This window comes from Tauraco erythrolophus, chromosome 7 (genome assembly GCF_009769465.1).
Source record: "Tauraco erythrolophus isolate bTauEry1 chromosome 7, bTauEry1.pri, whole genome shotgun sequence".
NCBI lineage: Eukaryota > Metazoa > Chordata > Aves > Musophagiformes > Musophagidae > Tauraco > Tauraco erythrolophus.
Window position 1 is genome coordinate 57012739 of NC_141471.1, and position 27975 is coordinate 57040713.

At 41.1% G+C, this 27975-nt stretch overlaps 1 protein-coding gene across 1 annotated transcript in view; it reads right to left on the bottom strand.

Moving 5' to 3' along the window:
* The window catches only part of HECW1 (HECT, C2 and WW domain containing E3 ubiquitin protein ligase 1), a 179665-nt gene that overhangs the window by 140432 nt on the left and 11258 nt on the right, over positions 1 to 27975 (bottom strand). The window contains 2 exon segments of the mRNA XM_086614549.1: positions 24131 to 24169; positions 24172 to 24237. Coding sequence (XP_086470675.1) covers positions 24131 to 24169; positions 24172 to 24237 — 105 coding nt within the window.

Sequence of the window (27975 nt, forward strand, 5' to 3'; positions counted from 1 at the left end):
TGCTGGCTCAAACTCTGTCCAGACACGTGTTCCAATCAAACGCATTAAAATCTACAGCCATCCAGTGGCCCTTGTGAAAGTCCAGTTCATCACAGAGAAGAGTCTGTACCATCAAAACGCCCACTAAGTCTGGCGTGCAGATTGGCATCTAGAGTCAAGGCAGAGTAAGTAGAGCAAGGCAAAGCATCCTCAGATACTCACCACAGGAAAGGTCAGTGGTAGGATGCCACTGCCCAGCCAGTAGCTAAAGATGGTAAATGTCTTTAACAAAAAAGCAGTTTAGAGCTTATGTACCTAGGAACAGAACCTGCAGTTTGCACTGGGGCATATTCTCTGACTATTACCCATTTCTTAAGTTTTATTGTATAACATAAGTAATGAAATTGAACTTTGGCTTGCTTAGACAGCTAACATCCTTGAAAATAATCATTTCCTCCTAAAATTATCTTCAGAAATGTGAGATGGGGGAAAAGAAGAAAAAAAAAAAGGACTCAGCCTTACCAACCCTGGCACTGAGTCATCTCTCATTCCATTGAAACCAACAGAACAATTTGCTCCATATTCATAAAGACAGCGGAATACAGCCCAGAACAGGCAAGAATTTTATCTGTTTACTTACAGTCAAACCCAACAGTGCTATCCATCTGCTCTGCCTTTATGGAATGTTGTAAAGAAAGGACTGATAGGCACCAATCTGAGTGAGAGCTGGGGAGTGGCGGGGGCAGGTTGTAACAACTTACCTGTCAGGAGAAGGAAAAGCTGTTTGAGAGAGACGTTTTCGTCATTGCAAACACAAAATTATAAGGGCTGCACTAAGATTGAGACTTTAATGAAATTCCAGAGCCTACAGGCGTATAATGTTTTATGTAAATCAGCTTAACGATGAGTTTTTCACCATGAGCATTAGCAAGTGAGCAATTAATTTGAGAAAAACTTGCAATCATCAAAGCATTTTTAACCGTGTGATAGTTGAGTCCATAATAACCGGAAACCATGCCTAAAGTTTGCTCTCTGATCCTAAGCATTCATGCACGTTGCATGAACAACAACATTGCAGGCAAAATCAAGCACATGGCTCATCTATTTATGAGGCAGATCATCTAAAATAACTTCTGAAATGCAACAATTGCATCAGACTGAGAAATAACACTTCTGTTTTAAAACTGTTAATCGTCTTGGTTACAATGGACTCAATAGTTCTTTATCAAAATTGAATAGTAGAGAAAATCTCTACGCTTCCAGTACAGTGGAAATGAGCCTCACCTCACATGCAGAAAGCCACCTGTTTCACTGTATTAGTGTCCCCTTAGCTACATTAGAGTCACTGACAAAATTCAGGAAAATAATTTGAACTGGAGATACAGTGCCTGTGTTCTCAGTTACACCAGTATATATTAAACACAACATAAGCAGATAGAAAATAAACATACAGAAACACTGACATCCCTGAGCTCTGTTCTGAGCATCAGCAGAGGCACTGGAAGGTGACTCAGAGATGACAGCGAAAGGCATAAACTTAAAACTATACATAGCTCTCAGCTCCAGAAAAGAGGAGGGACAGGCAGAACTGGGGACCTCTCTCCTCTGCCTACTCTGATGTACAGCTGCTGGGCTGTCCCAGATGATGCAAGCTCATCTCAACTGCCCCTGTCATAATATCTCCTTTAGGCTTTCAGGTATTATATCTGCCTTAAGTTAATTGTCTCCTAGAGCAGATGCCTGTGGACCATCAGCTCCCTTGCTTTTATCAGGGCAACAGTAGTCTAAAGTCTAATTAAATACATATGACTGTTATGCCTTCAGGCACAGCCTTGAGCAGGAGATAACACATGAACTTCAGAAGCCAAGTGCCTCAAACACAGCCCTCTACATCACAACACGTTTTTATTCCCCTTGATGTCAAAATATGGGTGGATCAGGCATTGCTTTGGATTTACAGAAGCAGAAGATGACAGCCTTACAATCGGTAATTAGTATTTAGGAAGGTGTAAGCCATAACTTCATCTGGTGCCTGCTTTGTGAAGGGAGAGGACAGCATGAAAAGGGACACCTTTCAACTCCAAACACAGCCAAGTACTGAAATCAAGGAGGATTCATGTTTTCATTTACATTAGTAGCAGTTTAATCCAAGACACCTGCTACAGCACTTCTTGAGCTGGTCTTTAATCACATGTCTGATAAGGATTAACTGAATTTCACATAAGAAACAGAACATTCCCTTGAGTCAGTCTTTTGGTTTTTTTCCCCCCAAGAAAGTTATCTCTGAAGACGTTAGCACCAAAACCAGCCATCACAGACCTCACCATTCTCCCAGCTCCTCTTACACCTTACATCCTTTCTTTTGTTACTCTGCAAAACTCTCCCAGCCAGAAGCCCTATCTGTTCACATTTTCAAGTGCTGAGCTCTCTTCAGTCGCTATCTGAATGCTTCACAACAACAGTTTCTTTGTGTTTAGCAGCCAGACCATGCAATATTAAAACTCACAATGTTCACTCTGTTTTGGAGCTATGACAGTCAGTCAAGCACGTGCCATGCAGTATACAAAGAGAGTCTTGCAATTAAGTCCTTGGGCAACACAACATGAATATTACCAAGAAAAAATCCTTTGCACTTGGATGTAAAAGAGAAGCCAAGAGCTTAGTGCTATTACTCACAATACCATAATAAGGGCTGCTTTTCTTTTTTGATACGTTTATCACACTTCAGAATCAGTGTGCACACATTCCTTATGTCTGCATATCTAAAGATATTTTTAGCCCAATACTTCTACAACAATGAAGCAAGAAACGGTCAATGTGAGAAGATGGCTGAATGAAAATTCAAAATCCTTGTAGAAGCAGTTTCCTAGTGATCAAATTGTTTCAGTCTACACTAAGCACATTATTGTTTGCTGCTGCTGTTTCTAATTATCAAATTTAAAAAGTGATTTTGAGTGATAAAGAGAATTATGCATCATACCATACAACAAAGACTCATCATTGCTGTCATAGAATGAAAACCTTAATACAAGTAAAAGACGACAGCAAAATGCTACTTTAGATTGAAGTAAGAGCTTACAGAGAAGAGTCAGAAGAGATGTTGTGGTACTCTCTTAGGCAACCAGTAATAGGTTACACATACCAAGCATGCAATGGCAAGTATGGCAATTCAAACTCTTACCTTTTCCTGACTCTACCACAGAGCACAACTATTTGCAGACAAATTTGGAAGAGAATCATTTGCAAAATCTGGAAGACCAAAACAAAGGCCGGTTTTCCAGGCAGTGGCATTAAAGGCAAGGCAAACGTACAAGGGAGCAACCCAAGGAAAGGAATGCACCTCTCCCTTCATAGATTCATAGATTTCTAGGTTGGAAAAGACTTTAGAGATCATCGAGTCCAACCATCCCTAATCCCCATTAAACCATATCCCTAAGTAGATCATCCACCCTATTCTTAAACACATCCAGGGATGGGGACTCAACCACCTCCCTGGGCAGCCTATTCCAGTGGCTGACAACCCTTTCAGAGAAGAAATACTTCCTAACATCCAACCTGAATCTCCCCTGACTAAGCTTATGCCCATTTCCTCTTGTTCTATCACCCAACACTAATGTAAAGAGCCCTTCCCCCACCTCCCTACCATCTTTCTCAAGTATTTGTAGGCCGTAATCAGGTCTCCCCTCAGCCTCCTCTTCTCCAGGCTAAACAGCCCCAACTCCCTCAGCCGCTCCTCATAAGTTTATTTTCCAGCCCCTTGACCAGTTTAGTCGCCCTTCTTTGGACTCGCTCCAGGAGCTCAATATCTCTCTTAAAGCGAGGGGCCCAAAACTGGACACAATATTCCAGGTGCGGCCTCACCAGTGCCGAGTACAGGGGCAGGATCACTTCCCTATTCCTGCTGGTTACACTATTCTTGATACACGCCAGTATCCCATTGGCCTTTTTGGCCACCTGGGCACACTGCTGGCTCATATCAAGCCAGTAGTCAACCAACACCCCCAGGTCCTTCTCCGCCAGGCAGCTCTCCAGCCACTCTTCCCCGAGCCTATAGCGATGCTCGGGGTTTTTATACCCCAAGTGAAGGACTCTGCACTTGGCCTTATTAATTCACCTCAGGATTATCTGGTATTATTTGCAAGGCACCTAACAGGTCTACCCAACTCAAGGAAAAAATGAGTAGTCACACTTGTGATTTGGCACTGCAACTCTACTGAAGGCAAAAGTCACAGCAGAGTAACAGCGCAGTGGAGACTGAGATCTTCGGCACACTGGTTCCTGGATTCATGTTACCACTTGCAAACATTTTATTCCTTTCCACATTATTTTTTTCCTTCTTTGCGGAAAGGAAATGAAGAACAGTGAACAATATGTAATTCTGTCTCTAAATACTTGTTACATTATTAAATACAAATGTGAGATGAACAGCCTTGCACTGTAATTACCCAATGACCAAAATTCCCCAAAGTTCCGTTGTTCTGAAAAACAGCATTCTTTGAGATCTTGTCTTAGTACACCAAAGACTTACCTGGGTAGGTCTTGTAAGCATTAATTAAACAGAGGAAAAGACTTCTGTGTCTTCACAACACAGAGCTGTTCTCTTGTTTACACATCCAAAGCATTTATAATTAATTGGGTTCACCCACTCAGAACCAGGAGCCTCGAATAAAAGCTGTGTGCCAGCTATGCTGCCAAGGTATGGGTTTTTTCCCCTCTCCTCTCCTTTTAGTCTTACAAACGCTTTGCTTTACAACAGCAGGGCCTATCATCTTTTCGTTTGCTGAGAAACAGCAGGCAGAGTGAGTGAGCTCACATCCTTTGGTTCTCAAAGACGTGTGAGCCACGTCGCTGGTTGGCGAAACCCCACCAGTGTAATGCCTTTGCAAACACAGTGCTGCGTCTGGGTATAACAGATAAAACCTTGGCCTTATTCTTTTAAACAATGCCACCAGCGTGTTTCTCCTGTGTATTGCTGCTAGGCTCAACAGGGATGGGAACGTGGCATGCACAGGTTTAGCTAGATACATTTTTTCCAGGGAGGACCTGTAAAAGACAAATTCAAAGCCCAGGTTACCCAGGGACACACAGGAGATGCCAGACTCGTCTGCTTGGCGCACAGCCCCTTTTGTAGGTCTCTTCTTTCTCTACAACAATGCAATCTCTGCAGGTCAGAGGATTTTGGATGCTGATAGCCATCGTAAGGTGCATCGCAAAGAGAAAAGCCCTTGGCGTTCCTGCTCTCTTTTACAAAGACGAGGACAGACCCACCAAATACCGCTGCTCTTCTGAAGCTTGCCCACAAAGTCATCTTCCACAGGAAGCACATTATGAGACTTTTGTGATTCTCTTTACAACTTTGACTGCAGAAGAAGAAAGCAGGTAACTTCAGAGTGGCTCAGCCAAATGCAGCACAGTGAAGGATTTCTTACGTTTTGGTTTGAGATGGCCCATATGTGGCTGCTCACCAATTCAGAAAACTCCTGTTCATAAGGACATTTTGATTAGGTGCCACTGCTACAGTGCCTATTGTTAATTTCCCTGGGAATTTATAAGACAAAGCACAAGCTATCAAGAAGGAAAAGATCAAAATACTGCTAAGAAAGAGGTATTATACCTGTCATTACTTCTCACCTTAGAGCTCCCTCTGCAATCTCCTATTTCGACAACTTTTTTTTTCTTTTCTAAAATACCAACTTCTGTTCACCATTTATTTGCAACCTAATAATTAAGGAAGAAAATTGCTGTAATCGCAAAATGAAACATGACTTTTCAAAACCCAGCAATTCCAAAAGTATCTTACTCAATACTGCCAAAAAGAAGAGGCTACAAATGGGTTATATTAAGCTGAAAGGCAAGATAAAATATCCTGACTGTAAAAAGACCAGTGAATTTAACGCTTAGAGCATGGGATGAGTGTGTTTAAGTGCAATAAAAATATGGAACTGTGGGGGAAAAATTACTATGAAACAGATACTGTATTTGTGCAGGTTAAAAAATGATGGTCTTGTAACATATACTGGAATAACAAGGAATGGAAACACCACATTTAAACAGCCAAAGGGACAAAGAAACATAGGCAGCCTAGACAAGATACTGCAGAGTGAGGAAGGTTTATTCTCTAGCAAAATATATCAAGATGCACATTTGGAGATTGTAAAAAATGATCTTCAAATCATTGTTAGTTCCTATTGATTATAAAACCATGTACACATGCCACTATGTCCATCACCTTCAGGTGTCTGCCAGGTGGCCGGTGCATTCTCTTCAGCATTGCACTTCAGTGCTGGGACCCATGGTGCCAGCCGCAGATGTTTGCTTCCTTGGCTGGGGCTGGCATTCACAAGCCTTAGGAGCTGCTGTCTCAGCCACATCTGGGACACTCCCTGCTTGCTCAAGCCCATCCAAGCTGAAATTGCTGCAGTCACACATGCAGGTGACAGACAGGAAACATTATTATTTTAATTTCTAAAGGCTAAGGTCTTCATCCGCAGCACACTTAACTCCCACGGATCTGTGGCACTGTGAAAAGGAAACCCTAATGCAAATCATCAATCGCCTGAGCGAGATCTTACAGCTGTTACGTGACAACACAGTGGGATGACTGTACAGTCCAGACTGCAGATAACCTAGACCATTCTTAAAACACTGTTTTTCAGAAATAAGCTTGCAGATAACCTAGTCAAAATCAAAAGCAAAGGCAATGGATATCTGAAAAAAAGGTAGTAGTAGTGGAGGAAAGATGATTCTGGAGTAAATCCCCTTTGAATCACCTGTACATTTATAATACTGCTAATTTATACTTCAGTGCATATTACATATTTTTTCCCCTAATTTGCCAGTTCAATACATAAAAATATGACACTTAATCCTAATCTTCTCACTCACATTCATGCCTCCTATAGCCCCAAGCACGAGATTCTCAACCTTTTACTGACTACCTACCCTATACCCAGCAACATTAAAAAAGGAAAATGCTGTGTCCTCTGTCGTGCAGTCTGGAAGACAGATGTCAGCTTCCTGCACCTGAGGTAAGGAAGACTTCAAGCACTCTGCAGAACCTGGGCCACCACTTTGCCATCTCTGGCAGAAACACACTGAGCATTCTGGTGGAATGCTTTGACACCAAAAAAACTGGGTTCTATTTGAATGTCTGCCACTGACTTACCGTAGTAGTTTCACTCTTTCCTGATGTAATTTCCTCCTCTATAAAATGAAGAAAATAATACTTCTGGCAACACAACTCAAAGGAGAGCGGAATATGAGTGTTCGCTAGTCCTTCCATAAGGTGATTTTCATAGCAGGCCTGTTTTTCAGTCGCAGGAGAAAGTATTCTCTTCTGCAAAGCAATGCTCATGGTGACACTTGGTAGGGAACCCAACAAAGTGTAGCAGCACCTGGGAGCATAGCAGCTCAGTAACAGTTAAATTCCCAGCAGGTATGTGGTACAGCTGGTCAATCTGCCTCTGTAGAGGTAAAGCACTACACGCATGCTTCTCTACTGACCTGAAGGGATTGGATTGAGCGGGTCATCACAGGATTTAGCTCTACTTATGACTTAAAGCTGCAATCAGTCAGGTCATACTGAAATTGAAAAGTACATTCCAAATTTTTTAAAGTATTTGTTTGTTCAGATCTACCCTACATCTATTTTCCCTTAAATCACAGATAGGTTTGTACTTTAAAAACTCCTGGGCTGTAACCCCGTTAATCCCGATATTATAAATCCCACCAAGATAGCATGGCATTCAGACAAGCACTGTACTTGGCACCTTGCCCAGCAATCATAAAGGAAGAAGGAAGGAATGGAAAGTGAGACTGAATGTTACTGGTGTAGCTGGGTGGCTGTAGGTGCCTATAGCCAACGCATGGAGGGAAAGGACCATCTGCTCTGGAAGGAGAGCTCTTTGGGATGCAAACAGTCACGTACAACTAACATGATGGTAATGACAACAGGCACTCTGTCTGCCCTTCCTACACTATGTACTGCAGATGCATTAACCAAACAGTCCCTTTACATATTCTGGTGGGGTTTCACTAACATCAGAGCAATTGTCCCCTTCTTACAGAAGCTCTAATAACCTCTTGAAATCAACTATTGCTGAGATGGTCAAAACCACATCTGGGCCAGCTCCTATCCAGTCTTCACAACTAATATAGCTTATATGTTTTAAAACTCAACATATAAGCAGGGTTTTTTTGCAAGTATCCTTCTTATTAACTATCACCAGTAAACATGTCTTTTTTGGCACTACTGAGAGCTGAAAAAGAACAGAGCCATGGATGAAGTTTTAAGACTACAGGAGAGGAACAAGCTGTCCTGTTGATTTGAGGTTTTCCATTCTAAGAGGAGAGATGATTCCAGGATGGGTTTGCAATTGATTGGATTATAGGCTTTTTTTTTTCCCCTCTGCTACCTCTGGGAATTTCTAGTCTGAAAACTAAATACTTGGAGCTCTCACCTGCTGTGAACTGACATCACCTCACATAAACTAATGGATCCATCCTAGTTCATGCACACAAAATACTCAGCCTCTTGGTTTTCAAATAGAGATCCTTTACTAGCGCACGTATATTCCAGACCTGAAGTCTCAAACAGGCTCTGAGGATACACAAATTACCTCTTAGCAAAAGGCCAGCATAAGACGTGCATTTCTACCTTGTCAATCTGATCTGTAAAAGAAAGCATATGCGTATGTACATTGTCCACCTGTATAATGCTGTTGTGGACATCCAACTGCTGAGTGCCATGCTAAGACTCCAAAAGAGGTAAATGTATTTCCAGTATTGTTATTTTATAGTTTTGGTGGTTCATTTTTCTACCTCCTTGCTGGCTTAGAGAATATACCTACCATACAGTGACAGTCACGACCTCAGAGAGGAGTGGCAGATACTACCTTGAGTCAGCTGCCAGTGTGCAGGAATCTTTATGTCAGCCTTGACAAGCCGTGGCTTCTAAAATTTTGAAGGACTAAGTATCCACGGCACAACGAAAATAGCTTACAAATTTTGTGCTTAATTTATCCTTTCAAATGTTTTTCAACATCTAGACTATATGCCTCGTCCACAGAGCTGTGAAAAGTCTGATTCATCTGTTAAAGCCAACAGAAAAACTCCCACTGATTTCAGTGGATGGAGATCACACCTACCTCTTCTCATTTTCCTTCCAAAAATAATAGTCTCCTCAGCTGTAGTCTGTTCTTGTCATATCCACACATCACTAAGTCCTGCTGCCCTTCTCCAAAATGTTTCTAAAGCTCCTGCAATCTTTGTTTGAAAATAGCCAGGTGAAGAAAAAATCTGCTAAATGCACTAACTGGATTCATATTCCACAGCACATTATATGCATAGGTCAGCTAAATCATTTATGCATGTCACAGAAGTATTACTTAGCATTTCATTACATCTCAATTACAACAAATTTATGAAATTTAGGAAAAGAAATAGATTTGCTAAAGCAAAACCAGATTGTATTTTCCAAACTGCACAAAACCTAATGGGCTCATTCAGAGGCAGAAACTTATCTTTGCATGTATTGTATATATTTAAAGGTTTCCACTGAGTCATTTTCTAACAGAAGAAAGCACAATACGATATTTTTAATCCATCGTAGAAGCTCAGGAAACTTCATAGAGAAGCAGTAATTACAGAGGTGCCTGGTAGCAGTGCTGCTGTTAAGGCTAAGTCAGGGGGTTCATTATTAACCCAGTTTTCATGGTTCAGAGCTCAGTCACAAACACCAATGTACAGGCTTTAAAACACCATAGAAAATTTCATCACAGAAGCAATTTATTTAGTTACTTTTTCTTCTTGTAAAAGTACAAAGAGAAAAAAGGGAATTATACCAAATTTTCATGCTTTTCTATGAATACCTACCAGGGAGAGAGTTAATAAGTTTAAACCAGCAAATTTTGACACCCTTGGGTGAAATCCTTATCCTGTTTAAATTAACAGCTAGTTCTCTCAACTGCAGCAGGGATAAGATTTCAGTGTCCGAGTTCTGGAGGAGTTCAGATCCTTCTGTTGAGATCCTGCTGTTCAGATCCTTGCTGCTCTGCAAGAGTGTGGGCTTTCTCTCATTTAATTTATGGCCACCTTAAACCTGTTCTAGTTGCAACTTAACACAAATTAGCTCAAATCCCCCTGAAGGACATGGGTGTAGAGTATTACACGCATGCACTGTCACGCACCTCCCTGTTCTGAGCATTGCTAGGTGTTTTTCAAACAACTAGAGATGGGATCTTTTGAAAGAGATGTTCTAGAGAACAACTAGAAACCCTCTCTGGCCAGGTGCCCACAGCCCTCAGAAGACACACTTCACACTAATCAACACTGGCTTAATCTTCATGCCTTCCCCAGACACAACCGACACTGACAGTCTAAGATAATTTGCACAGTGCAGGGTGCTCGAGTTGGAAGAGCTCTGCTCTACTACTGACTGACTACAAAGGAGACTTTACAAAGGGTACAGAGACTTTTGTCAATCTTTTTGACAAAGGACCATCCTTTGCAACAAGGTTAAAAAAGTTGTCCTGAGTTTCCAAGATAAAGCTTTAAACTAAGCTTTTAGTTTTAATTCATTCTGCCTATGAGTTCTCTGCCTTTTTAAGGTAGAATCAGAGGAAACTTGGTTCATCTGCTTAATTGCCACCGACTTTTCGGGCATTCCCTCTGCACCAGAACATGATAAACAAAAAACACAAGTCAGAGGCTTTTGGTTAAGGTCCCACACCCAAGCTCCACATATCTGAAGCCTCTAGATAACATGAGCTGATTCAGCCCCAGATCCTCGCTTACATTAGCTAGCCTGGTAAAACACACAGGCTTTTAGGAATAGCACCTAGAGATCATCTAAATTACTGGGATTGGAGCAACAATCCAGTAATTACAATTGATTACAAGGCCAGTAATCAAGCAGTCACTCCAAAAATGGTGTGGCGGTGAGAGATGACTTCAGGCAGAGAGTCAAAGACAGTTGATAGGTGGCATCATCTTAAACACCACAGATGACTCTGCCCTGGTTGTGTCTGACCTGAGTACCTACAATCCAAAAACGTCACTACATGCCTTTGCATTTACATTTCCACCTTAATATGAAAAGGGTATGTGACAGATTCTCCAAAATCTAAGGAGGAGTTGGGGAAAAGAAAGAAAGAAAGGATAAAGCCAAAATATACTGGTACTAAAATTTATTTCTCTTTTTTGTGACATGCCATGCATAGACTTCGTGCAGCTCACAAAGGGAAATGAAAATGGTGAATCTATTAGCTATGGAGATTTAATATTTCTCATAGGCAGTTCATAAAACTTACCATAATATCCTGTAAACAGGAAAAGAGTTGAAAGCCTGAATCTGGAAGCATGCTAATTACAGAACATCACTTACATGTAAATCAAGAAATCTTAGGCAAGCAGAGGGAAGGAAACAGTTCCGTCTCTCCCCCTTGACCATGAGATGTCACAGCGACAAGCCAAAAAAAAAAGGTAATCAGTGTTTTCTAAATGAGTAGGGCTGGCTCATTCTACCTCAAACACGTTTATAAATAACAACAGAGAAAATTCCCCTATTAGAGCTCTCCAGGCTAACATAGACCGTATAGGTTCAGAAGTCAGAAATAAAGATTAGCCACTAAACCTGAGAAGCTAAGGAGAATTCCTTGCTGTAAAGCAGAATCTTAAAGATGCACTTGTATTCTGTTTTAAAGAAATAGATTCTTTTCTTCTTCAATCTTGTTTAACAATTAAGCAGAATTATCTAACACACTGTAGGCATAATTGCTTTTTGGTATGGTAAATCTGCTGTTCAAGTGTTGCCTGTCTGGTGGGGTTAATCACATGTCAGTTTATGGGGGTTCCCAAGTGTCTCTGGAGTAACACAGAGTTGCCAGGTTGTAAAGTGATTTTACCCTCAGGAAGTGCTGCTCTGCAGCTTGGATGAACAGCTACCTCAGGCTTGCAACATAGCAGCAACGTACTTCATAACCAAAATCTATTTTTTTTTCTTTTTTAATCTATTTTCTTATGATGTAATTTATTTTCTTTAAAAAATCCATTCCTTATATCTTTGTGTGTTTTATTTATAAAAATTATTTTTCCCCTTGATATTTTTAAACAAGTTGGTTTTCATGTTTCCTTTCTGGATCTTCCTATGAATGAAAATCATTATTGAACTTGTAAGGCCTCCCAGCCTTGCAACAGGAATGGGTCAGAAGAAATACAACTCAGAGGCATAGACAAAGACCATATTTGAAAATGAAATAAGACTTGTTCCACTTTTATATTTGAGGCCTTAGATGCATTTATATTTAGGTTACATTATTATATTTTATTAGGTGTAAGAAAAAAAAAAAAAATCACAATGAGGGTAGTCAAACACTGGAACGAGTTGCCCAGAGGGAAACTCCACCCTTGAAGATATTCAAAACTTGGCTAGATGGGGTCTGGAGCAACCTGTTTTAACCAGACTGCCTTGAGCTGCCAGTTGGACCAGATCACCCAAGATTATTGAACAATCATATCAAATCTTTCTTACAGTGTGAAGGGGCCTCTAAGAGGAAGCAAGATTATCAGTATATGCAGTCTAATCATGGAAGGCTGCCTTAAAAGGCCCTGGAGTGAGAAACAATCAGACCTGGAGCTCTTACTCTCAGGGATGAGTCTAGAGCTACAAGTGAGCCGTGACAGCTCACCCCAGGTAAGTAAACACATCACCTCATCACATCTCCACATCCTACCACCTCAGCAGTAAGTACCTGTCAAGCACAGAGGCTCTGCTGCCAAGGAAAAGGAAAGGTCTAGAATAAACGCTGCTGTTCACTCTTAGAGGTCTCACTGTAGCAGCTGCTTTTGGTAAAGGCGACTTGGAAAAAAATCCACTGCCATGACAACTTTTAAAGAGAGAACACATAATGAAGTTAGCATAGATAATTCAATGAAAGGGGAAGGACAGAAAGAAGCATCATTATGGAAATTTTATTAATAAACAATTACAGCAAAAGCATCTGGTTTTTTACTTATTTATATAAAGCTATCAGCACTGAGATATGGGAGGAAATTACACCTGCTACTAATGGGGTAAAGTGAACATCTAAAGCATTGAAAGGGTTGGAGAATAGCTTGGAAATATAAAACACTATTTATCTGAGGCTCTCAAGAACATATTACCAATATCGAAGACCCTGCAGAAAGATGGTTCTGCTGGGCAAAGTGTTTGAACCCTGCAGGGAGATAGTGATTCATCCCTGCTGACCTCCTGCTCTCTGAGGAAGTCTATTCCAGATATAAATGGTGTTCTTGACATCTAGGAGTCCTACAGCAGGAAACCCTGGCCCAGGACTAAGATGACAACAGAGGCAGATATACTAGCTAGTTAGCAAGAAAAGCCAATTATCAAAAGGCTTCCTGCATCATATATGCACTTTTTCAGAAGCAGGATGAGTTACTACAGCACTACACCATAGATATAGTTCTGCCTTCCTCATGGAAAGTCAAGTAAGTTTTTCTGCCTAATAAAATTGTCCTAACACCATTATGTGAGTTGGATAAACGTTGTCATAACCACTACAAGGCATGAGAGATTAAGTGGCTGACTGAAACTGGACAATGACATAGCAGGGTTACAATCAAATTTCTGTATTATGTGAAGGGATTTATCCCCATTTATCCCGAAATTTTCCTGTGCCACACTGGACATCTAAGAAAGGGCCTTCAGATGCTTCACTACTGCACAGAGGTATAAAAGAGCCTTGCAGTAGATGTGAAGCAAATTCACTACCTCCATAAACTAAAAAAATGTTGGTTTTAATACATACATTCCCAAGAACTGTTTGATTAATTACTTACTTTCACGGTATGCTTTAACAGGATTACAAAAAAAAAATCCATAAAATTCTCCAGAAATAGTATACCATGACACTGATCTACTCTTTAGGACCTTAAACTAGCAATAGGCTTGGCCAATAAAATACCTGCTAAGATTTCTCTCTCAGGCAAGCCCTTGACACAACTTAGCCTTTCAGAGACTCACATCCTTGGGAACCTTATCCCCTTTATCATGAGAAACCTTCAAGTTCAATGGTGCTGAGATCTGACACCGACAAGAGAGCCTCCTTGACTCCTGAATAATTTTGCATCCATGAATTCAGCTTATATCCTTAATTACAAAAACCTGAACACAGTACTTTTACTTGGTATTTAATAAGAAAATAACTGAAACAAGGCTCAGTACCTTGCCACTCTCCAGGAGTACATATGACCTTTTGATGCATGTGCTGATACCTTTCCAGTCACAGCTGCTTTCCATTTCCACTGCATTTGTCATCTATTTTTCTACAAGATAAAACCACTTGGGCCAAAGCCTGCACCTGGGCTCTCCATACATGGTTGTACACGAAAGGTGCTGGGCCTGATGGCATGCAGGGGCTGCATGCAAGCAATTCTTATTGAATTCAGTGGGAATTAACTTGGCTTTTAGCAGCTCTGGAAACATACCCAATGGAAGTGTCCAACAGGACAGCATAGTTGCTCCCTGTGCAACAGAGCAAAGAGAGGGGATCTATCTTCCAGGGCAATTCCACCAAATCTCTGGACAGCATCATCCAAAAGTAACTTTCTAGAAGCATTTAACAGTGGCAAAGACTAACTGATTTGTGAGTCAAAGATGACACTGTAATCTCCTGTCTGTAGTAGAAAGATTATCAGTCACAAAACAACATCATCTAAGTTATACTGATCCATTAAAATAAATGTGACTTCAGCACCCGTTGTGCAGAATACTAACACCCAAAGTTCAAAGCAGCAAAACAACAGGTATCTGTTCATGTATTTATCAAATGCTAGGTTAGACAAGAAGAAGTATAGCTACTAGCCACACTACTGGATTTCGTGAATATTCTTATTTCCTCAAGTGCATGATACGCACTACGGTGTCCTGAGCAATACCAAAGCTAAAGCAGAAAACACATTTCATGCACAGTAGTTCTGAATCTAAAGCAAGTACGACACGGTCTGAGGATATTGCTGATGTGACTGGAAGAGCAAAATGAACGTGTATGTGACCCATATTTTCAAACTTTGGCACCTACAGTTAGGCTTCTTCAGACCCAAAGTGGAGATGTACCATTCCCCACGGCACACTGCCAGGTACAGAGTGGTCTGATGGCTTCTACCTAAACTATTCTATCCCAGGGAACAACTGCATGACCAATGACTCCAGAAGTGCTGAAGGATGTAGGCCCTACCTGATACCTTCAGTAGGATCTGAGAAGAGCGAGTGGTGCAGACCAGATCAGAAATTACAGCTGCCCACAAAATTTAATGCAGGTGCATGGAAAGGCCATGGCATTCCCAGCTCCTGACAGATTCAAGTGGGAACTGCTGTAAGGAATGCACAGCCTCTTTTCAATCTCCTGGCAGTGGCAGCACTACTGACTGCCCCACAATCCTTCCTTGTTTCTTGTGAGAGTGTTAACCAACAAGCTCAAAGTGAGACAAGTTCCCACCTGGCAAGAGTGAACTCTGTCAACTTTCCCTTTATCTTAAGATCAAATGACCCTGAAAGAAAGCCAGTGTCCCCACAACACAGTTGCAATTTTCTTTGTGTCCTCCCAAATCTCCCAAGTCAGGAGAGTTAGTCAAACTAGGGACTGAGCAGATGTGTGCAACAAAAAAAAAAGACACTGAGGATGAAGAAAATGTGATACATGAAGGAGAAGAGAACAGGAAAGGGCATTGATGTTTTTCCCTTGTTGTCAAGCATCTTTTTCCCAAGGTATGAAACCACATGGTGTTGCACATCACAACAGGATGCACATCGGGTGCCTCAGGTACCATCTGGGACAAACTTGCACCTGATCTGTGGACTGAGCATCCTCACCAGGCTGCACTCTTGTGCCACTCTGGGACACAAGAAGTCAGGCAAAGCTGGTGGTTGACCCTATGGTCTGTGCATCCAGAACAAAGGGTCACCCAGAAGCAAGGGCACAACAGAGCCTTTCTGCCTCCACACATGAAACAAGCCTAGCTGCAGATGACAAGAAGTCTGGAAACCCATTGTGTCAGTCTTTCGGTTCAGCCAGTGAGATGACTCCACAAACCTTTGTCTTTCCTAGGTAGAAAATCAGCCAGGCAAGAGTTGGGCTGCTGGACTGCAAGGAAGCTACTGCTGTCCCTTGAACAGAAAAATTCTGGGAAGGAAAGCAACAAGCAGCTCCAACATGCCCTCAGCTGGCTTAAAAATAAGAAATGGAACAGAAGAGAAAAAATCCTGATTCCTTCAATATCACCTTTTCTCAGGCTCATTCCAACTTCGATAAACCCATAACAGCCCTACCCAAATCTTTCCCCTCTTTCCAGCAGAAGACCTTTCAGAAACTCTGTTCTTCAAAGAATAAAAAGAAGAGGGATGTACCATGGTGCAGGGCACATTTATTTTCAGGGTACAACTTTTAAGTAATTCCCAATAATGCAGACTGCAAACAGACAAGAGGTGGCCTAAAATAACCAGACGAGACACTAAGCAGGCAGTATCAGAACTGAAGTCTTATCTGCAGTTGTACCTGTGCATTGGCAAGTCACTTCTTCACTCTGTGCCTCTGTTTCCACTTCTCATCTTTTAATCTATCTACTCTATGTCAGCTTTGAGGCCTCACTCTCAAATGCTTGTATTGATCTTTGTACTCATCTCAAAAATCTAGCCTGAGCTCTTTAGGACAGAAAATATCTTAGTACATAGAAAAGATGATCTACTCTTCACAGGAGACACTAGACACTACTGTAATAAAAAATAACAACACCTTCCCCCCACCAAAAAAAAACCAACAACTAATAACAATTTGGAAGTTAACAAACAAGAATAGATCCGTGAGTTGACACCAAGTCCAAAATGCCCCAATGCTCAGTGCAATTAGTACTAAAGCTTTGGTTAAACGTTATCGCAACTTCTTGACCATTGCCTTGGAATTGGAAGATGCCCAGCCTCTGATGCAGTGATACAACGTCTATGCTTATTTAGTACTAAATAGTCAAAACAGGAGACCACATAAGCTCTGGTCCCTGTGGCTGGGAACTATGGCTTAGTGAAGAAAGACTTGCTCTGAGTCCAGCATGACTAAGATGAGGCATTTTTTCCTCATTTAAAGCTTTCCAGTTCACCTTGAGAGAGCTTTCTGAAACTCCTACTGCCAACCTGTCAGAGCTCTCACTTCAATCTCACCTTTGTGCAAGCAGAGATTTTGTAATTTCTTTAAGCACTGCCATGAAAAAGCGGTCATGAGAGCAGGTAGTGTGGAGACCAGCCTGGCTGTCCCAGCGTGGTGTCACCAAGCATGTTATCCTGCAACACAAGCCTCACTGTGTGGGAACAAATAAACAAACAGCCCTGATCTCCACAGCACAAACAAATATGCCGAAGTGTCAAAACAAGTTGTGGAAAGGGAGAGAAAGACGGAAAAAAATCTGATTCACATACAAGTCTCTCAGTTAAGCTACCACGCATGAAGCTAAGAAATAGTCGTCTACTGTCTTATGTGGATTGACCAATACCTCCATTTATGATAGGTTGTTGCCTACAATCCTGGCACAGAATGACTTTGTAAGAGACAAACCGATAGGAAATGCAACAATGGCAAAGATTAAAGGGTTGATCAAAGGATAAAAAGCAAAGGGTTCTTGAGGAACCTCAAGAGCCCTCAACAGGGAAATGCCTTCATTCAGGCTCAGACTGTGTTCCTCTTCTCAAAGCTAAGCCTGGCTCAAATATGAATATTAAACTACTATAAGGGTACCAGGCAGAGGAAAAGGAGGAGAAATTTAAACACTGTGTGTAGGGTGGAGCTAATCAAAAAGCACCAATAAGACTACTACATGTGCAAAGAGATGAAGAGAAAGAACCTCAAAACTACAGTATGTCTTCCTTGGGAGAGAGATAAGCAGTAGATGCACCTTTTGGAACACAAGTGTCTTATTGCTTCACATCTGTTTTTTCTCTGACACCTTTAACCATTCTGCTAAATAGCCTTCAAACTGTTGAAGATGCCTCTCTGTTGCTCCAGTTTTTACCACCTGTGGACTCCTGAAGGTTAAAGTCATGCATGCACATATTCTAATTTGCTCAAAGGTATAGCAGGATGGACTTCAACAGCCTTATCTCTATTTTCTCCCCTCATGCACTCTTCATAAAGAGAAGTGCATGTGATTTGAGAGACATTGGGATAAGGAAAACAGAGCCAGGAAATTATTTTAGTTGTCTGACTTGTCAACCACCTGTCCAGAAAAAGGAAATCTTCTCAAATACTCCAGTGTATTGGGCCTGGCTGAGATGGAGTTAATTTTTTCCACAGCAGCCCTCATAGTGCTGTGCTTTGTAATGGTAACTCAGAAGGTGTGGATATCATACCAGTGTTTTGGCTGCTGCTGAGCAGTGCTCTGATGGCATCAAGGCTGTATCTCCTACATTCTCCCCTCACCAGTAGGCTGGGGTGGGCAAGATCTTGGGAGGAGACACAGCCCAGACAGCTGACCCAAACTGACCAAAGGGATATTCCATAACATATAACATCTGCTCGGCAATAAAAGCCAAGAGGAAGGAGGAGGAAGGGGGCGCATTCGCTATTTATGACGTTTGTCTTCTGGAGCAACTGCTATGCATACTGAAGCCCTACTTCCTGGGAAGCAGTCGGACATTACCTGCTGGTGGGAAGCAGAGAATAAATCTTTGTGTCTTCCTTTGCCTCTGTGCGTGGTCTTAGCTTTGCTATTATTAAACTGCCTTTGTCTTGACCTACAAGTTTTGTTTCCATCTTATTTTCTCCCCGCCCCTGCTGAGGAGGGGAGCGAGAATGGCCTGGTGGGCATGTGCCATCCAGACCAGGTCAACCCACTACATCCAGTTTCATTAAAGCTTTGGTTGATCATGACATGTCTCATTTATTTGGAAACACTTGAGCCTACAACATCTTTCAATTACTCATACTTTGAAAGTGGCCTTTTTATAGGCTTCCTAAAGCAATGCAAAATACGTATTTTTCTAGAGAGCGCCCCAGATGAAATGGCTGTTTGTCAATTTTGAGGACATTTCTGTACATATTCTATAAATGCACACATATATGGCATATATTGACCATGATCTAGAACATATGCCTTATACCTGCAGATGTACCAGGATCTCTCAGACTGCTGTAGTTGCATGCTTTTTTACGTTATTTCCCTGCTAGTCAACAGGAAAAAAAAACCTGTAATTTCTGCTTTCTGCAAGGTCTATCATCCATCTTTGCTATTAACAAAACTGCAGCAACAACAACAGCAACAAATTAAACAAACAACTGCTGCATAAGCTTCTGCATAAAACTGCCACACAGATGACTGGTTACACTTGGAAATGGTTTTCTTAGCTGCCAGGTAGTAAAACAATCTACAGAAAGACCAGTAGATTAACAGAGGTGGCAGGTATTTGGTTATCTTCAGTGCAATTCTGAAGTGTCAAAACTTTCCTCGTAATTTTAAGGACATGCTAGTTTGATACTGTGTTTTCAGGAAGATGCTTCATCACACCTCAGCGAAACGGTCTCTTCCACACTCTATATTGCTGTATAAGCCAAAAAAGCGTGCCAGAAACCGCAATGAAGCAGAGCATGTTTACCTTCTGGAAAACTCATTATAGGCTGGTTCTTTCACTGCAGTGCCCTCCAAGCCTTAACACAAGGTATACATCCCTAGTGGCACGTAGCCTCTCTTCCCTCCTCCTTCCTCTCCCCAAAGCCCAACCATTTCATGGTTACAATGGATGGTTACTGTTTATCACTGGCTGTCATAAAACCCCAATTGCTAGACTTCTGCAGAAATGCAAAACTGGCCATAGTGTAACACAGCCTCTGCAGCTGTTAAAGCTTTTTGTTTGCTGGGTATTAATAAGAGATGAGTTCTGTTCTGCCAGCATTCATGCTGTAATTTGGAAGCAATTCCCTCTCTGGCTCACACCAATTACATATCTGTCTGGCAGCATTATATTGCAAGTTTGTGATATGCAAGTGGAAAGGCATACGCTTCTCTGGGAAAGGTATTAGTCCTTTTCAAGGTGAAAAAAATAGATCACTACAAAACAAACACAAAGTTTAAACAGCTGTGGTATCTGAAAATGCTGTATGGGTACGTGTTCAGAAATTACCTTGTTTTGAAAGGTGATAGGGCTCTCTAGATGGTCCTAAACCAGGCTATCAGCAAATTCAAAGCAACAGGTATTTTGTCCAAATACCCCCACAACACAGAAGCATGTTCCAAAAAGCGAAAGTTATTTGCATCGTCATTGACCTACAACACAAAAAGCATTTTCTCAATCTAGTGAGATTTTATGAAAAAGTAACCCTTAATGACTCAGACTGGGCAACTCACTGTGAATACCGTGAAGTATAGCTTAAACAACAGAGAAGCATCTGAATTGCAGAATTTCAGTTTTATAAAAGTACAAGAAGTGCAGTTAACACAAAAAATGGTTTCAACTTCTTGCCATGCTTTCCTCTGTGTTTGCCGCTCCTGATGCACTTCTACAACATCTCTCACAATATTGCCAGTTTCTTCTGCCCGTAACAGCAGCACGTGCACAACTTCTGTCTAGTGTGGTCCTCCAGTAATTATAATTATGACTGCATCCAATAGAAGATTTCTGTTGTGACAATCTGCCACGATGAAGAAGAAAACTTCCAGTTACTTTTTCTCACACCTATTCCGGGTCTCAGACCGTTGGATGCAAATTGCTATCTACAGCAATTTGATGTCAGTTTTCTGTTAAGTACCTAAATAACAGTTTTATGTATCATGACTATAGGTTACATAGAGTATCTTATTTCATTTGCTTGTTAATTTTCAAAAAGGCAGGAAAGAAAGGATAACTGAATAGGCTGCCCAGGGAGGTGGTTGAGTCCCCATCCCTGGATGTGTTTAAGAAAAGGGTGGATGAACTACTTAAGGATACGGTTTAATGGGACATTAGGGACTGTTGGACTCGATGATCTCTAAGGTCTTTTCCAACCTAGAAATCTATGAAATCTATGAACTAATCAGAGAACATTAAGGCTTCTGAACCAAATAGTCCCAAACACTTGATATATGTCTCCAGATTCCAGATACAGAAAATGAGTAATAACCGTCTATTTACTTGACCTCATTCCTAATGCTTCTTTTTCACATTAATGGGAATTCCACTGTTGCAAATCAGCCAATCTTTGATTTTTCAAGTTCCCTCATGTAGCTCTCTAATAAAAAAGGTTTAAAAATGTCTTTTTAAGCTCTTTACGTCAAGTGGCTGGCTGGTCACAGCATAAGGGTAATTTCCTTAAATGTGACACAAAAACACCCCATGGGGAATTCTAGAGTCTAACTGTTGGCGAAAGAAAAACTTTGACTTCTGTGGTTGGACGGGATGATCCCTGTGGTCCCCCGATAATAAGCCTATTTTCAGTCACTAATAGCACCATCAAAAATGTCAAACCTTATACGTTTCAAGAACAGCAACCTAGCCAGTCCATGTGGGTGCCTTAAGTTCTTAGGAACTTTAAATTCTCTGTGTAAGGCTGATTCTTTATTTGGCCATACTGTGATTTCCCCTTTATGGTGGCTCCTGCCAGCTATGATGGGCAAAACACTGCAGTGTATACCATAACGTTTTCTGAAGCACTGTATGGTTGATAAATTGCCAATATTGACTCATGGTGAACAGATACCAAGGTATCTGGAAATAGTTACAGGAAAAGTAAAAGCAGAAATTAAAGGCTGTTTTCCCAACTGACCTACTCTGTTTATACAAAATTAATGCTACAATCAGCAAGACTCCAATCCATAGCAAGTTAAGGGAAGTATAACACAATGCACAGAAAAACAATACAGATACTTTGAAAAGAAATTGCCACGTCTTAGCTTCCTACTATATGCCTCGACAATTACTAAACAAAAAGACTACCTATCTCAGGAAATGCCTGAGCTACAGATTAACAGAAGCTAAGAATACTCCAGCTGGAAGACTCTCTAACACTTGTTTATACCCTCCTCAGGTCTACACTATTGGCTATTTTTGGAGCCAGGACACCAGGTCAGGTTAACTTTGGACCAACATGGCAATTCTTACACCACGTTACCACTGAACATACCCTTGCTCTGTCCTCCAGGTGCTCTCAGTTCTGTAGTGAATGGCAAGAAAAAGAAAATAGATTTCTTAGATGAATTTGATTTTGATGACCTGTATCTCTCTGATTCCTGCAAATATCACCATTTTTGTGCTATGTAACATAAAAGGAAGACATGTTCTCTGTTCAAAAAATAAAAGTCTGAAAGAATGTGGTTTACAGCATTGTTTCTGGATAGAAAATACATGAGGTTTCCAAACACTGCAGTTTTTAATATAACATTTAATCAACTGTAAAGTTGTGTACTTTCATACAGTGAGTGGCTGTGTGGTGCTTAGTTGCTGGCTGAGGTTAAACCACGACAATAAGCCTCGACAATGAGCAGGAACTCTCCAATATGCCTTTAGATATATACAATTCACATAAATCAACATTTTCCACTGCTTTAACTTCTCACTTCAATAGTCAAGTAGCTGTAAGAGTATCCACACGTGCTGTTATTTACTACTGCCTACTTAATTTTCTCCTATTTTAATTCTGGACAGGGCAATGATTTGTCCTTGATGAGTGCACTGGTACCTAATCTCAGGGCTGAGATTCACAACCTAATGATAGCAGCCTAACAAATTACCAAGAAGCAGCAACTCATCAAGCGTGGGCTGCCCAACTAGAGCGTAGTATGACTTGGTTTTAAGCATCAGTGAAGGATGGCTATGCTAAGTTGCATTTTCTTACAGTAGGGCAAGTGAAGAATGTATATGCAATCAATTAACAACAGCTACTACGTCTCAGCTAATGGGGGCAACTTATTAAGCTAGCATAATTCATTGTGCAGTTGAGCCCTTAATGAAACATGGCCCACCTGAAGAGGCTCTCTCTTAAGTGTTTGTCACATGGCCTCTTTCTGTTGTGGATTAGGCAGGAAAGCTAACAGCAGCCCAGTTCCGCTTCCACCCTCCCTCAGTAAACTGAGGTACTAAGGCCTCTTCAAAACTCAGTTCTGGGATATTACATCTCCTCCCCACGCTTCTTAACAGCTAAAAGGAAGCATGATCAGTCTCATGGATTAGTAGCCGCAGCTCAAAGAAGCAGCTACGAATTAGAGAGCTGCTTTGAAGGTTAGATCCTGTAACGTATTCTGCCCAAAACCAGGATAACTAAAATCAATGTTCTTATCTATTAAACAGTTTTCCATAAATGTATTTTTCAAAATACAGGACATAAGCATCCTGTATCATAACCTGTATGTCCTGTAGACACTCAGCAGCTCCCTTAATTCTTTAGAAAAACTTTCTCAATTTAACTTAAAACTAGGAATTACAGACCATCAGCAATGCTTCATACTGCAAAGCAGTACCTGTTTCTAGAACTGAGTACCTGTAAATGTCTGCATGCAACACCCTTGCTGATACCAGATGTTTAAGGTCAGAGGTTAATCTAATCAAATATAACTCATATCCTTTCCAAATCCTTTAGAATTTAGGTTATATCAAAGATACTCTTGATGGCTCTCAAATTCAGATAGCCTTAAACAGATATACCTGACTTTCATGCAATTTGTATACGCTTTTACAAAACTTCTGAATTTTGCCCAGCAGGCTAAGGCAGATCATCAGAACCATTCAGTACAATTGAAAAACTGAAGCTGTTGCATGCATCTAATCACAAGACAGTGTGAATCCTCCTGGAGTGAGATTATGCACCTGAGGTCCTTTTTTCTTAATACCGTATTAAAGTTAATGTAGTTCATTGCTAATGATGCAGTTCAAATAACAGCAAATAGATTATACACTTATTTACGACTGTATTAAAAATATTACATAAATAAGTCAGCGCCCACAAAATTTATTTGCTTGCAGAAACTCCATAAAACTTTACAGGTCCTCTCGATAAAGTCAAAGTTTTTGATAACGTTTTTTGGCATTTCCTAAAACATATATGGGGCACAAAAACATCGTAAGAACATAAGAACAACTTCAGTGGTTCAACTATCTTTCTGCAATGGCTGAACTGTACTGTAGCAGGAGTGGAAAAATACTTACGTTCCACAAAGTAAGAGCTGGCATCGATCTTCCAGATATCTGACCACGATGAGAGCCGTTGACGCCACGGTTCTTGTAGTCCAAAAAGTTTTCAGACAAGACCTCATCTGCAAACAAAGAGAACGGTCTCATCAACTGCCTGTTACAATAACATGCATAGCAGAGAGTCAGGCTAAAAATACAGCTTTGGTTTGACAGAACACACGAAAGCTGCTAGACAGCTTGGCACCACATGTTGAGAAATTAGCTTTTTTGCTCATTTATGTTTTTAAAAAGTGCAACTCTTCTTAAAATTGCAGATTTTCTTGAAATTTAATTTTAAAAAATAAAACTTCACAAAATTCTTAAAAATTAAAACATCAGGCTTAGCATGGATGAATCCCTACCTAAACATAATTATCTAGCTGTAAGAGAGAATGATAGCAGAAAAAAAAAATCCTCTTTTGCACAACTCCTCCCTTAAAAACCCACCACGGAAAACAGTTACATGTAGGGATCTGTACTACACTCACTCCTATCACAACTGATGTGGTTACTTCTTGCAGTGTACAGTGAAGTGTATTTGTTTTTGAAGAATCCCACTCACTGGGTGCCTTCATGGCTCTCAGCCTCAAAATCAAATGACTAACAACTAAACGCTGTCCCCTCGCAGCGTTGCAAGACATCTAGAAGCTGTCAGACTACCACCTTATCTTCAGAGAAGTCAAGGAGTAATCTACAAAAATGAACAGTCTCTAAAAAGTTGCTGAAAAACATGGCTGAGGAAGCAACCACCTCACATGCACAGGGCTGCACGTGAATAAAAAGCGGGCGGGCAGACAGCCTGAGGAGTGGCCTTCTAGTTGTCCCCAATATAAATTCTCAGTCTGCTTCCAAGTTTCATCTTATACTGCTTCAACAAGCTCTTCTCCTGACCCATGTGCAAGCTCTACATGGTATAGAAGTGTGTAAACACATCCCGGCCTCTAGGCAAGGAGAAGAAATGCATTTTAACTAACTCAACCTTGCTGATGAAACAGCCCTGGGAGAGTGCTGCCGTCCTGTTCTAAAGAAAATTACATTAATTATTAGTCATTCTAAAAGCCGAGGAAAAACACAAACCACTCAATCGAAGCTTACACCACCTCAGTTGTAAACACCATGAAGCACTCGCTTCGTTATCACGTAGGTCAACGAGAAAATGAAGACGATGCCACGCAACAAGAGACACTGTGCCTGAGGACGGACTGATGGTATGAGCGGAAGAGGCAGCCCAAAGCCAAGAAACTCAAAGACTAACATACTATTAAATACATATATATACATGAGTGTTAAACAAAGTAGACTCTTAAATTGAAGGAAACTACACTTTCACTGAAAGAATAAAGCACCAGGCAGGTACCAATGGTGTACATTTTAGATAGCTGTGCTCTCAAAGGAGGAAGGTAAGTGTGCTACCAACGCTCAGCTCTTTGGTGCCACTCTCTTCAGGGATTTACAACAGAAATCCTCTTAAAGAGGCCATTAATGATTGCAGTGGATAATTATAAATGGCAATGCTATCTACAATACACTTTCCCTTCGCTGACTTGCTAATTGTCAGTAACTATTTCACTAGCTGTGTTTCACGCTCTGTATTGAAGTGGAAATCTTTCAGCACATTCATACCGTACGTCTCTGCACATAATGCTTCAACAGGAAAATCCTCTGATACTATTTCTGTTCTTCCTCTACTTTATAGTTGGTTTTGTCTTCTTTTAAATGCCAAATTATATATTAAAAAAGGGCAGATAAGCATACATCGTTGCTCTCAGAGCTTTGGTTTACTAATGACTACCTTCAGAAAAGGACCATCTTGGATACAGATCAAATCAGCCATTCGTGACAACTACCCACATCATTCTGTAGAAGTAGGAACACTTATATACACACGAGGAAATTTAAACCTATGAACTGTTCCTTTCGCTTTGGCAGGGAAAATGCTTTATACTTAAGGGTGAGCATATACTGTAACATTGCCCTGAGCTGCAGGCTGGGAACTCTGCCTGGCCTCTCATCCCGACAGGGCACAGAGAGCATCCCCTCAGCTCAGGCATGCTGCTTGCTGCTTTCTGCTTTCATCACTCGTGACGTTTGTTTGTCATATTTAGTCTCTGTAAGCTGCTGGAGATGCTCCAATGCCTGCCATGTTATTAAGACGCATGGGTAATTACTGTTCCTTAAGATAGATTGTTTATAAAATACCATGCTTGCTTAAGGAGGCTTAGCACAGCTACACTGGATGGCCTTGCTTAAGAAATCGCAGACATTTTAGGCTAGAGTTTAGCGGCACAAGAGATTCCCGAATCAGATTTAAAATGCTGTGTTCATACGTAGTATCTGTGAGGGCCAGCTGGCACCTCCACTGCATCAGCTGTCGTCTGCTTCCCGCAGCTGGCACAAAGGCAGTGTGAACTCTGCGTCACGCAATCCCTCTAATTTGACGGAGGTGTTGGCATATGCCCATACCCAAACCAAATCACATCCCTATTGCGGGCTGAGCCAGCAGGGATGGCTGTGGAAAGCCCTTTCCTCTTTTTTGTTGAAAATGTGCAAGAGATCTGGAAAACTAGGCTGAGAAAAAGGACCACTCTCCATCTGCATGCCCAAGGTAGAAGACCACCAAAGGGGAGAGATAAGCAAGACAGTATATGGTTACAGGTGACAGGTGAGACAACGGGAAAGCTGGAACAAGCTACTCCCACCAAGCAGCATCTGCACGCTACCTCCTGCTGCGGAAGCAAGAGACAGGGTGTACGGGAAGGACAACAACCAGAGCAAAAGGTCAGGTAGCAAAGCACATCAGGGAAGGGCTACACGCAGACACACACGGAGCTAGGCATGCACACGCAGTTTGTGAATAGCAGCCACAGATGAAATACAGGTTTGGGCAGTAAAAGGATATTTTCATAGGAGTTTACAGAGCTCTGCAAATATGCAGGTCATCCCAAGTAGGAGCAGAAGAGCCTTTCAGTATAAAAACGTTTTTGTAAATAAAACTTACTTACGAATGTCATGATTTAGAAATCCAGTATGTAGATCCTTCTCACAACCAGATGTAAGCCCTGTCCGTCTCTTTCAAAAAGCTAGGTACTTCCCTCTTTCCAAAGAAATAAAACTTATTTTCCAAGAAATAAAACTTATTTTTAGTCCAGTAGAAATTTACATTAGCTGGGATTTTTAAGCCAGACAAGTTTTAGCTCTAGAAAAATACATGCAGGTGCAAGAGGGAAATCTTACTTTTTCAGTTTTTCAAGGAATATATTTTTGGAAGGTGAAAGATAAGAAGAAATACCCCCTAGCAAGTTAAAAGTAGCAGTAGTTGAACCTAGTCAGGAGGTTGGAATGTATGGATACATTTGATTGACCTGTTCTAGCTGACAGGTGATACTCTTCCAGGCATGCTGTTCCCTGAACATGGACATTATGTATGTAGCATATTGACAAAGAAAATACATAGCTGTTTAGGGCACTACACATATATGCACATATATATAAACACTCATGCCATACGTAAGTGAATGGACGAGATGGTATGTTAGAGAGAAAGGGTATGTGCAAAGGAAAATCGATTTTATTTCATATTTCTACTGAGAATTTCTATAACAAAGGAACTGACCTTAAAAACATGTTGCATCTTAATTCCCGAAGGTAAATGGTGAAATGCTTCATTTCACCTCCACACAAACTGAAGAGCAGAGTTAAGGCTGCTCCCTTTCATATATTTCAGCCAGCAGCTAATGGCTTTTGACATTTTTCCAATGAAGGATTGTAATGCATCTCCCTCCCTCTAATTTTTGAAACGAGATTAACCTTTAAACTAGCTC